The sequence below is a fragment of the Talpa europaea genome (assembly GCF_964194135.1).
Source record: "Talpa europaea genome assembly, chromosome: 11".
In the NCBI taxonomy this organism is placed as follows: Eukaryota; Metazoa; Chordata; class Mammalia; order Eulipotyphla; family Talpidae; genus Talpa; species Talpa europaea.
In genome coordinates this window covers 47,849,768-47,862,931 of record NC_140078.1, presented here as the reverse complement: position 1 = coordinate 47,862,931, position 13,164 = coordinate 47,849,768, and the positions used below count along the sequence as shown (strand labels likewise).

Sequence of the window (13,164 nt, the reverse complement as noted above, 5' to 3'; positions counted from 1 at the left end):
TCTTCACCCTCTTGGAGGTAGGAGGGAGAAATGAGAGCTAACATAACAGCAGTCACACCTGGTACCTACAATATATTCATGAGTTCCCAGAAACACAAGGATTTCTTTATAAATGCTAGACTTTCCATCAAAGGATATTCAAAAAAAATTATGATGAACTCACCTGTATCCTAGAAATCCTGTCCCCAGGCCACAGACAGCTGAAACCATCCCACAAATGGCCCACGCTGCAGAGCCTGACCAAGGTAGAGGTGCCTTTGGCCACCAGTGCATGGCATGTCCTTCAAATTCACCACCAAGGGCTGAGGAAGAGCAGGCAGAGCAGTTGTTAACAGAGCGCCTCATTTCCATCCATATCAACTGTGCAAATTTGATATAAATTGGCTGGACCATGGGGTACACAGAGATTTGGTCAAATATTATTCTGGTGTGTGTGACAGGGTGTTTCTGGATGAGATGATCATTTGAATTGACAGAAGAGGGGTCCAGCAAAATGCAAGCAGAGTGAAGATACCAAACTCTCCTCCTCTAAATACACACAGCAAAACTCCCAAGAGACTCTAAGGGAAAAACTATCACTTTGCACAACAGGAGCATCAGTTTAATGGGAATGGGTAGGAAAAACAACTGGACAGCACTTCCTGCGAGAAAGAGGAACAGCTGTGGTGCAGCTGATGTAAGAAAACAAAACAGAGGACCTGAATAGCGGATAAGCAAGCATTGGAGAGAATGAACTTGAAAAACAATGTTGGAAAACACAACAATAGGATTAGGTGGAGAGAAAATAATTAAAAAAATGAAACCAGTGTAAGAGGGCTCTGGGACAGCTTAAAGAGAAATAATACCTGGATCATGGAGATCCCAGAGGGAGAATAAAAAGAGAACAGTATTGAAAACATATTTCAGTGAAATAATAATTTAAAACCATCTCAACTGGGAAATGAACTGTGATCCAAGAAACCCAAAAAATTCCAGACAAAATAATAAAAGACAGACATACTCCAAGACACATAGGGTAAAGCTGTTAAAAATAACAAGCAGGACAGCAGATTAAAATATCAAGATTAAAAATATCAAGAGAAAAAAGGGTAACCTGTAATTGGTCAGTAGACTTTTCAGCAAAAACATTATAACCACAAAAGGACTGGAAAGAGATATTTAAAAACATTTAGAGAAAGAGACTTCCAGTTCAGAATCCTTTGCAGAGCAAGATTAACAATCAAGATAGAAGGAAGAGCAAGGAGCTTCACTGAAAGCAAAAACCAAAAGAATTTATCAATACTATGCAGCACATGAAAGAAATACTAGAGGGGTTATTATAAAGCAACAAAAGAATAAATATCAAGGCAAGCACCTAAATCACTAAACACAAAGAAGGTGTAAAGTAACAATGGGGCAGATTAGAACAAGCCTGAGACTTGATAGTCCAGTGGGTCACACAAATTAGTCCAGCATATATACATAAAAAAAAAAAACCCTCGGGCCTCCCCTGGTGGTGCAGGTGGTTGAGCGCAGCACTGTGAATCTGTCCCGTAGCCTCTGCAGCCCCAGTTCAATACCGGCCAGCCTGCGAGGGTCCCACATGGTGCTGCAGACCTCTCCTGTCTTGCCTGCTGCTCCCCTCAGCAGTGTTTCAGTCAGTCTGCCTGTTCTGTTCCCCGCTCTGTCTCTGGTGAATCCTTCTTACCCTCCCGCGAATCTGGCCTGTACCCTGGTTCTTTTATGAATAAATAAATAAATCTTTAAAAACATAAAAAAAACCTCAATTTATAATTGCTTCAAAAAAGAATTAAATACTTCAGAATATGCCTAAAAAGGAGATAAAACACCTATACATCGAGAACTACTAAATATTACTGTTGGACTTTGATAGCAACATAAGGAGATGGAAGGACATCCATGCTCATGGATGAGGATCATCAATATAATCAAAATGACTATCCCACCAAAAATGGTATATAAATTTAATGCAATCTCCATCAAAATTGCAGCTGTATTATTCAAAGGAATTCAATGAAAAATACTGAAATTTACATGGAAACACAATAGGTCTCAAATTGCAAAAGCAACCCTTAGAAAGAGAGTGGAGGCATCACATGCATGACCTCAAACTTTGCTATAAAGCAACAGCATTAAAAACAACATGGTTTGGGCACAAAAATAAATACATAGACCAATGGGACAAAATTCAAAGTCCAGAAATGAATCTATCCATATACCATCACCTCATCTATGATAAAACACCCATATATGGAGACCATAAAATGGAGAAAAGACAGTGTCTTTTAATGTTTTTAATAAATGGTGCTGGGAAAATTATAAAGTCAACACATAAAAGACTGAAGCTGGATTACTCAGTAACACCATACTCAAAAGTAAATTCCAAATGGATTAAAGATTTAGGTATAAGGCCTATTACAATAGGAAAAAAATTGATGACGCATTCTATGATGTCAACAATAAAGATATTTTTTGATGTTTCAATCCATTTGACAAGGGAACTTATTAAAAAAAATAAACAATTAGGATTACCTCATTAAAAAATTTCTATATATTGCAAAAAAATACAAGATGAATAATAGACACCCTACTGAATGGGAGAAATATTACACAATATATACCTGATAAGGGATTAATATCTAAGATACACTAGAATCTCATACAATTCAATACTATAAAAATCCAAATTACCCAGTTAACAAATGGGTAGCAGATATAAACAGACAAGTCACCCAAGAGGATATCCAGAAGGCCAAACAAAATATGAAAATAAGTGTTCATTATCACTTCTAATACTAAAGATGCAGATTAAAACTACAGTGATGTACTACCTCATACCCCTGAGAACGGCACATATTAAGAAGACATCCAGGGGCTCCCCGGTGGCGCAGGCGGTTGAGCGCTGCACTGTGAAGCTGTCTGCAGCCTCTGCAGCTTGGGTTTGACCCCAGCCAGCCAGCAAGAATCCCACATGGCTAAGCAGACCTCTCCTGTCGCACCCGCTGCTCCCCTCAGCAGTGTATTTCGTCAGTCTCCCTGTTCTGTTCCCCACTCTAGCTCTGGTGAATTCTCTCACCCTTCGTGCTTCTGACTGTACCCTGTGCTTGTATAAATAAATAAATAAATCTTAAAATCAATTAATTAATTAATTAATGAACTTGAAGGTTCTTACTTAAAAAAAAAGAAATTCTGCCATTTCCACAAAATAAAAGAAGTTGAGCGAATTATGTTTAGCAAAGTCAGAACGATAAAAACAAAAATTTTACATAGCATTTACGTAGCAGATAATTCAACAAGATAAAACACAAAAAAATATTATGGACATTGGTAAAAAGCCTGAGGGCTCCGAGGTTAAGAGGCAGAAGAGAGGGAAAGGACAAGGGGGCACAAGAGACGGTGGTGGGAGAGGACACTACCAAAGTTTATATTTATTTAGATGAAAGAGGGAAAAAAAACATTACCAATGAGCTAAAAAAGAACAAGACAGAAGTGTAAGAGACACATTGCACTAGCAATTGCATTCAATGTGAACTGGAATGGCAAGCAGAAATACAAACAAGTTAACGGCTATGCGTATTTAAGTTGTAATAATTATAAAATTCTTTCTCTTGGGAAATAACCAAGAGGGCACAGAATACTATCAGTATTACTTATTACTTATTATGGTAACAAAATTGGGATGGGGAGAATAGGGATATAATCATTAAGAGGAAATTTAAATAAATTCCAGTACAAAATGAATTTTTAATTTGGTGGACTGAGTGAAGCAGCTGGCCTCCCCAATTTGGGTGGGCCTTGTCCAGTCAATTGAGGCCTAAGTAAGAGAGAATTCCTCCTACCTGGCCTCTCAGCTGAGGCATCTGCTTTTCTGGGTTTCTAGGCTGCCAACTGCAAATCTTGGGACATGTCAGTTTCTATAATCACATGAATCAATTCCTTACAATCCCTTCTGTGTGTTCTTTTGAAACCAGAAACCCACTGCACAAGGCTCAGGATGAATCTGGCTTCCTCCCTGCACCCTTGCCCCTCCACACAGTATCGGGGGCATCCAGCCTTGTTGCAGCTGAGGCACAGGTGCACACCTCAGCCTATAGCTGCAGGCATTCCTCTTCCCAGCTGCCAGCAGTGTTTGAGCAAAGGAGCCCTCAGGGCTCCGGCAGCTTTCACTTAGTAGGCATGGGTGGGAGTTTCCCTGCCTGCTGCCTCTAGTGTGAGCAGGCATACTAGGGCTCTAGGGCCTTGCCCTAGACTGTGCACTGCCTCTGAAGAAGCATTGAGCAGATGACGTCTGTGGGATTCAACAGACATACAGGCCTCCACAGACTTTCACAGAGACTGGCTGCTGCACCTGCATCTGGTCCTGCCTCTGACACTGCCATGGCCTGATGTCTCAAAAAGATCTGGTTGCTATTGGCTTATGCCAATAGCTCACAAAGAGCTGTTTGTTGGTGTAGGCCAACAACTTAGAGAGAACTGTAACACTGGTGTCTCTGACATTGTGACGTTGCCTCTTGGTGACCAGTGGTGACTGGCTTCTCTGACAGGTGCTAATCCGCACTTTTGACAGGTGACCAGCACTCTGTGTCTGGCCATCTTTGAGAGCTGTCAACTACTTTTGAAAATCTGGCACCTCAGTTTCCTCCACTGCTGTCCAGTCTGGTGTCTGGTGCTATCCAGCCTTCAGACTGTTGCTGTGGGCTGCTGTAATGTCACCTTGGCAGTCCCACCTGTGAGCAGTCCCACCAGCTGCCACCATGAGTTAGACCTTGGTGCACTGCTGACTGGTGTGTCACCAAGTCCAGGCCCTCATTGATAGGACAACACCATCTTACATGAGTGGCCCTTGTTTGGGACTACTGGACACTGTGGACACAGTCTGGGGTGAGAGAGCCAGCCATGTGTGGCCTTAGAACTCTTTCTTATTTAACAAATCTCCTGTTTGTTAAACAAACCCCATTATTGTTGTTCCCTGAGGATGAGTGGTCTTGCATTTGTTAGTGCATGGGTGAGAACACACAGTGAACTGTTCCCACCTTGGTGCATCTTTAGCATTGTTTTACACTTTGTTGTTTCTCTGAAAAACCCTAACTAATATCCAGAGATTCATAATTTTACTGGGGTGAAGTTTTTTACTTTTTTTCAATATATTTTTTTGTCTTTTCTGACAAGAAAGTCAACATTGCATGATCTGTCTTCTTCACAGATAACTGGCATCTTTAACTGGCCGTTTTAACATTGTTGTAACATTGTTTTTTCATTGTTTTCACAGTGTCACAAGTTCATGGAATTTGTATTTCTTGCAATAGAAAAGCTGGGTCTTCATGGTAGTTGACTGTATTTAGTAACGACCATCTCCAGTCTGGGTAAAAATGTAGCCTCCATTTCAGATGTACCTGTTTTAGATGTTATCAGAACATTTGGGCACATGTGGCCCAACTCCAGATGCCCTGCCTCCCACCTCTGCAGATTGTATACACGCACCACCAATGCCACGGTGTGAACCAGGAATGTCATGGTCCCTCTTCTCCCTCTGGGTCTGCTGGCATGGGTCAGCGCCACAGCCCTCCAACTCGGGGGACAGACAACCTGCTTCATCACTGCTGGTCACCCTCCTCCAGGCCCTGGTACTTTCAGAGAGAATGGCCAATGGGTTTTCCTAGAAAAAACAAAGTCAGGCTAAGGGAAATGTCTCAAAGGATAGGGCTCTTCATAGACTATTTTGCCATCTGAAGTAGCATAGTTTGTGAGCCTTCTTGGGAAGTAAATGGACATGGCCAACCCACTTTGTTAAGCCCAGCCTGGGGATGGATTCTGGGTGAGGAAGCACAGGCAGTCAGCTGATAGTCCTTGGTACCCCACAGAGGGTAGCCGTGACAACTGCCATGATCAGTGCAGCCAAGAGTGACTATGCTCATAACCTTTGGAAGGGGACCAGGTCCTGGCCAGAGCAGATAGTGGCAGTTCAGAGCAATGGGGTGGGCGAACCTCTTGTGAAAAGGGGAATATGCATAACCCAAGCAGGAGAGTAGAGGAAGCAGGACTGGAGCAGGTCTGGAGATAGAGTCCCACACTCAGGAATGGGAGCCACAGAACCAAATAAGGATTAGAGTATAAGGCATCGTACATATCCTGAAATGTTTCCAGAGAAGAGTCACACAATCACATAGATCCAATGTGACAATGCGGTTCTACCCTTCAAAATACCCTGTCACAGATGGTGTCAGCTCTTGTCTGAGGCCTGCAAGACCACTCATCCTCAGGGAACAACAATAATGGGGTTTATTTAACAAACAGGAGATTTGTTAAATAAGGAAGTACCAGGCAACTTCTCAAGTCCCCCTTCTCACAGGAGCCTGGGGAGTAGCAGAGTAAAAACCACACCTTGCTATTCCCCAGTGTCTCTCCCACTAGAACTGCCACCACCTTGCCACGCAGGCCCAGCTTCTAAAAGCTCACTGCCTTCACACATAATAGCTTTCCAAACTCTGCTGGGCTGCACACCTTCCCTTTTGTCCTCTGTGGAGCTTCCTGGACTTGTGTTCTGGGAAAGGACCTTCTCTTTCTGAAGAGCCTGCCTTTGCTTGTGGCCCTGCTGAGCACAACAGCTTCCCGTGTGTCTTCCCTTGTCTCCCTCCCACCCTGACCCTGATCATCCATAGCCAGACCACAGCCAAGAGAGAATGCCAGAGAGATCTTATTGTTAGATTTTTATGCTAGAGAATGAGTGCTGTGCATAAATATACTGACCTCGTGTGTCTTCTGTGCACCTCGGATCCTTCTCTGGAAATTAGGGTCTGATTGAAAAAAAAAATCAAACTTATGATGCTAAGGTAGGCACTTAGGGCTTCTAAGGAGAGTGCTTTCTTTAGAAAACACTGTTATCTCGGACAGCACAAGATCAAGCCTCCTTAAAAGATGGGGCCCAGCTGCAAAGGATTTTGACACTCTCATCTGGTGTGGGCTTGGGCAAGCTCATAAATAGGTTTTCAAACCTATGAAATTAAGTGCAACCTCCCTTCTAATGAGTATAATAAAAAGTTCAGTTGTGATGCTGGTGTGTCTTTGACCCTTCCTTCTCAGACTTCATTATTTTCCTGTTGCTATGAATTTAAAAGAAACAACAGTAACAAAATACCTTTAAAGTTATTTGAAAGTGCACACTTACCCTGAGCTACCCCTGTCTGCACTCTTCTCCCGGGTAGGTATGGCTGTGCTCTGGAATGCCTGGGAGCTTCCTACAAAAAGCAGGAGATTGTTTAGGCTATGTGGTGCTCCCCAGAAGTGCCATGCAGATGAATCGCTAGTACCTTGCTGAGCCTGAAGAGCAGTGACAAAAGCTGGGCCCCGGAAGAAGCCAAGAGGGTGCACAGGAAACCCATCTGGAAGGATCCGAGAGTGATATTTGTGGGGTCAACACCCAACAGGAGCTACGATAATCCAACAGCAGCAATTATATCTCTGAGAGTAAGTCCAATTGAAAACACACAGTATTTATACTTATATTTAACCAAAGTGTGTCTCCCTGAATCTATCTCAGGAGTTAAAAAAAAAAAAAATCACAAGAAACTTTTTTTTTAACCAAACAAACCTGTTGTATTGAAGGTTTTCTGAGTGCTCACTGTATGCTAGCCATGCTCAACTAATTTAATCCTTGCTACAATCTGACAAGAAGGCATCAACATCCCCAATGCACCAAAAATAGAGAGAAGAGGTTAGTGGCAGAGAAGAGTTTAGTCAGTGCAGAGGGCAATCTTAGGTTTCCTCACCACGTCCCACTCTTGTCCCAGGTAGACACAGCTATTTTCTTCTTGCTACTTGGTCATATTTCTTGATCACCTCATTCCAAATTCTACATACACACCATGCTATTCTTTTCAAAAAGTTTCTGCTACTATGCACTGTTACTAATGCACTCTGAACATGGTGCTTTCTGCTATTGAGATGGATCAACACCACATTCACTTCTTATGAGATTGTCCTAAGTAGCAAATTTGACTGTTCTTCCTTACCTCAAAAGTCATGTTGTAAATTTTTCCTCAGGAAAAAATTTTATTTAGCTGTTTATGCTGATTTATAATCAATTTCTACATCTCATGAGGAACAATTAGACCCATGTTGTTAATTGCAAACTGGCACCCCAAGGGCAATATGACCATCAGAATTGTTCTGGTTTTTGGTCAGAGTATTTTCAAAATTTGAATTGCTTTGATCTTAAAAAATTCAGGGCATTCTTCTGAGGCCATGAGCCTGCTGGCCCCCTGCAGAAGCCATGCTGTGGAGCACATCGGGGGGGTCAGCTAAAGCAGCCAGTGCTTGCTTTGCCCAGTGCAGGCTTCAACCACATCACCTCTGGGACACTGAGAAACACAGACTGGCTTTCCTTGCTCTAAATCTTTTTCCAAGGAATATAGTTTTGCTTATTCCTTAGTGAAGAAGGCACTGTAGGTCTGGGATTTTAAGGAAAGTCCATTGCCTCCCACCTGGTCTTGTCCCACAGAGGTGACCAGAGCAGTGAGACACGCATATGAGCACAGCAAGGTGAAGGCAACAGTGAGGCGTGGTGTGTGCAGGAAGCCGCTGGAGGAGGGACGGCTGTACACGGAGACCCAGACATGGAAGTCTTCCAGGTATTCTGTGAACTTTGAATAGAAAAGCTGAAAGAGAAACCAGCAAGAGACATTCACTGAGGGTGGATATTTATACAAAGATGGTGAAACCTTACTTGACAACTAGTCATTTTCTGAGCAGATGGGCCATAATTTTGAGACTCTCCTAGTTTGTTAGCAGGATGCAGAGTCCTGTTGGGGGCTCCAGGCCCTTCCCAACTGGCCCCAGCCTTCTAGTCACACCTGGCCATGATTTCAGTGGGCGAGACAAATGCAAACTTTTGCAGGAGCCTCTGGAACTTTGGTATAAACTGCCCCTCTCACTATTGGCAGGTGGCAATGAAGATGCATTGGAAAGAAAGGTCTAGAGTAAGTAGGAAAATGTCAGCACTCACTAACCTCCTATCCCTGGTGGAGACAAGCCAAAGAAATTGTTCATCAGAAACACAAAATTATGCATGAAAATGTTTTCAATCATGGAAATTAATGGAAGTAAATTATAAATGGATACTTAAGCAAAGAATAGTGTACAATGCACCATGATATGGCCATTCAATGATGATTTTAAAGAAAATTCTTGAAGAAATTGATTCTAAATATTAAATTAGAAAATGCAAAAGATGCACAGCTCACCTCATTTTATATCATTTGTTATTAAAATGATATAAAATATATTCTTAAATAGGGAAAGGCGGGAACATGCAAGCATCAAGTTTTACAATTGATTTGTGAGATTATAAGTGATTTTGTCTTTTTTCATAATCCCCTGCCATTTTGTGCTGATCACATCTGCTTTCTATTTATCAATTATCTTGGTTGTACAGGAAATACACAAGGCACAAGGTATTTAAACAGTCCTTTGGACACCACAAAAGACATAATCACAAATTCTGTAAATGCTATTATAGTTATAATTAAAAGAAGAAATTCATTACTGTAATAGTTAAAACTGGAAAGAATAATTATTCCATGCTTGGATGGCCACTTAAATGATGTATCACTTAAGATGTGACTATCTTGAAATCAGCATGAACACACTGTAAGAATTTAGAGAAACAGCTTCTGAGATAAGTGGAGCTATGCACCTCATTATCTGGGGGACATTGGGTGCTGGCTTACCTTCCGAAAGCCTGGGCCCCTGTGCAGGCAGGTGAGCTCCTGCTCCACACGGCCTTCACGTGATGGGACCCTGCTCACTGCCAGCCAGCACTCGGCAGGGAAGAACCAGCACTGTCCCTCTTGTGTGCACAGCTCCTTCACCATCACATGGCTGACATACCAGGCAGGAGAAGGACCACGGCTGTCATGCCAGAGGTGGATCTTCTGGAGAGGGCCCAGCATTGCCGATACACTGAGGACAGACAACAGTGACTCATCAGGCACATGTGCAGTGATGGGGTCCTGGGATGCGTCAACCCCAATTCTCTCCTTCAGAGGGTGGCTGATGTGGCAAGAGGTGACCACCAACTCTTCACCATCTACTAGTTTCCTTAAAAGAAAATCACTGAAACCTCAGTAATGTACAGTCACAATTAATGATGGGAATTCTGAGAAATGTAATTATTAGGCGGTTTTGTTGTGTGAACACCATGGAGTGCACTTATACAAATCCAAATGGCGTAGCCTGCTGCACATTGAAGCTGTGTATGGGACCACTATTGTAGAGATGGTCTTTGAACTGCTATCCATCACATGATTGTATTTGTGTCCTTTGTGCATTAGTCTGAGTTTAACCCCATCTCAATGAAGACAGTACCCCAAAATAATAAATATCTAAATGAAATTTTCCTGGGGAGAATATTTAGTTCAATTATTTCATATTTTTGAAAATACTTGTATTTTCAAAGAGAGATATATTATTGAGATATTATTATATGAAAATACTTGTATTTTCAAAGAGAGATATATTATCTCTCTTCCTGCAGTCCCACTACCCTTGTATTGCCATATATCACTGCTCTTTCAAATTTGGAGTTAATCTAATTAATAATTAAACAGTTTTAGTGACATAGAAAATGCTGTGATTATGAACTTATCTAGCTTGAAAAATCAGTAAATCCCTCTCCTTCCTTTTTCTTCCCTCATATAAACATACCATTTAATCTACTTCAAAATTTGCAAAAATACTTTGGGGTGCATCAATACTTTCTATGAAAAAGTAATGTTAAATATGCTACTTTTTAAAAATTTATGATAAGGCTACACCAATTCTCACTGGTCTCTCTGTCCTCAACTGTGCAGTCAGAATATTTTGGAATACCTCAGGATAAAGGTGTGTCTGGAATTGCTTTCAAACAGGGGCTTCTCTGGATAGCAGAGTTCTTTGGGTTCAGAAAGTCCATTTTCTCCACATAAAACAATGTAAACCTGAAAACAAAGATACAGGAGTAAGACTAAGATACCCAACACATGACACTCGTGCTGAAGTGGTGGCTTCTTTGCCTCTTTTCCCAGTTCCCATCCTGCCACAAAACCACCCTGAAAGACCAAGTGCCACAGCATGGACCCAAAGGACAGAGGGCATGTCCACCCCCAACCTGTGGCCAGCCCCTCCCTGTTTCCTTGGAGGAGACCCCATAATTTTCATTAGGGAGAAAAAAAATTGGGCATAGAATAAAAGCCCTGATTCATGTTGGCTAGCTTCTATCATCATCATCATCATCATCATCATCATCATCATTGATTAAGTTGGGAGAAATGATAAGGAAAATTAGTTTTTTCATCAATAAGTAAGCATAGTCTTTTCAGTGTCTGGGACAAATTTCTTCCTCAAAGGTACGTTTGGTGATTTTTCCCTCGAGGAACATCACCATTTTGTGGCTATGATGAAGAACATCACAGTAGTGATGGGAGCAGACATCCCTTAACCACTTCATAAAGTTTCACCATTAAATGCATTGGTTGCTGCAGGAAGGTGTCCTTTGATACTTGACACGCATTGCTGTGAGTACACATGGCTATCTGACAGGCTACATGAATAGTTGGACAGTAGGCTTTACAGTGAGTGAGGTTCACATAACTGAAAACATGCCATGCACCCATCTTTCCCACCATGCCAGTGCATGGCCTCCTCGTTCTTCTTTCTAGCCTTCTTCATCCTGCTTCTGCATGCCCCAGACCCCTATATTCTTTTTAACTATGGCTCCCTTAAGAAATTGGAGGTGACTTCTGACTACAGAGGGAACCCACCCTCTTGTGGGGTTTGTGCAGGCACACACCTCCACTCACCCAGCAGGCTCTGACACTCTGGATTCTGCCTGCAGCCCAGGCTTGGCACATGGCATCCATGTGGCCCATGGACTAGACCACCTCCTCAACCTCCCAGGCTGCATCGCACACCCAGTCCCTCCCCTCCACATGGTCCTCCTTTAGTTCCTCTGGGAAAATTGTCTATAGCCCCAAATTCTCAACCAGCCTGTCCCCAAAGCTAATCTGAATAGCTCTCACCCCTTTCTACCTCTGGGTGATGAATGGTAAATTCATTATAACGAATTTTGGACCAGAGGAGAACAGCTGGTCTCACACTCTCCACGCTCTGCTCAGAGACAATCCATCTTTGTGATTATTTTCCATAGTGAAGGTAGGACAGAAGAAGGGGTCTGGAACCTGAGGAAGGGGAGGGTCCCTGCTTTCTCCTCTACAGATACACACTGAGGGCCCAATGGAAGGGACAGAGAGCTCACTCTCTATGACAAGTGACGTTGACAAAGAAGATGGCCACACCACGACAGTGTGCATTTCTGGTGTACCACTCGCACACTTTCACCCCTGCAGACAACAGAGGGCCCTGGATGTCAGTTACCTTTGCACTAAAGCGGGAGGGAGCCCGGAAGCCCGTGTCAACTACCACTGCATACAGCTGGTGGCTAGGTGGAGTGTTTTCTTGCAGAAAAATGTAACCAGTTTTCTTTTTTTCTCGATGATCTACACATCTGCTTTTAGTCACAAAAAGTGCATAAAGAATTACCAGAACCACCACAAAAATTCCAGGAAGCAGATTTTCTGGGTGCCTGTAAATAAAAAGAGTAAAATTAATTGCTCACAAAAAGAAACATTTAGGCAAGCAGTTCCCTGCACATTGGGGAGAACTAGTGGGTGTGCACACACATGGGAAACACATACAGGCACACACTCACAGACACCCACATGCACAGGCCTGCTAGTCTACATGACTTATTTTTAATCACTTGTTTTGTAACTAGCCAAAAAAAAAATAGATTTTTTGAAAAACGAAAGATAGGGCTTCCCCTCGTGGTGCAGGTGGTTGAACGCCATGCTGTGAAGATATCCGCAGCCTCTGCAGCACCGGTTCGATCCCTGCCAGCTGGCGAGGGTCCCACATGGCGCGGCAGACCTTTCCTGTTTCGCCTGCTGCTCCCCTTGCAGTGTTTCATCAGTCTGCCTGTTCTTTTCCCTACTCTGTCTCTGGTGAATTCTCTCACCCTCCGGCGCATCTGGCCTGTACCCTGGTTCTTGTGTAAAATGAATAAATAAATCTTTAAAAAATAATAAAAAAGATAAACAACAAAAAGAAAAAAAATAGATTTTTATGGAGAAG

At 42.6% G+C, this 13,164-nt stretch overlaps 1 protein-coding gene across 1 annotated transcript in view; it reads right to left on the bottom strand.

The window, feature by feature from the left end:
* Nucleotides 1–13,164, bottom strand: part of PKD1L1 (polycystin 1 like 1, transient receptor potential channel interacting) — a gene marked incomplete at both ends in the record, with an annotated part of 154,865 nt that overhangs the window by 48,446 nt on the left and 93,255 nt on the right. Inside the window, 7 exons of the mRNA XM_084247735.1 lie at nucleotides 164–302; nucleotides 5,482–5,656; nucleotides 7,308–7,427; nucleotides 8,481–8,654; nucleotides 9,726–9,957; nucleotides 10,867–10,973; nucleotides 12,409–12,616. Coding sequence (XP_084103861.1) covers nucleotides 164–302; nucleotides 5,482–5,656; nucleotides 7,308–7,427; nucleotides 8,481–8,654; nucleotides 9,726–9,957; nucleotides 10,867–10,973; nucleotides 12,409–12,616 — 1,155 coding nt within the window. The remainder of the gene's footprint in view (nucleotides 1–163; nucleotides 303–5,481; nucleotides 5,657–7,307; nucleotides 7,428–8,480; nucleotides 8,655–9,725; nucleotides 9,958–10,866; nucleotides 10,974–12,408; nucleotides 12,617–13,164) is intronic.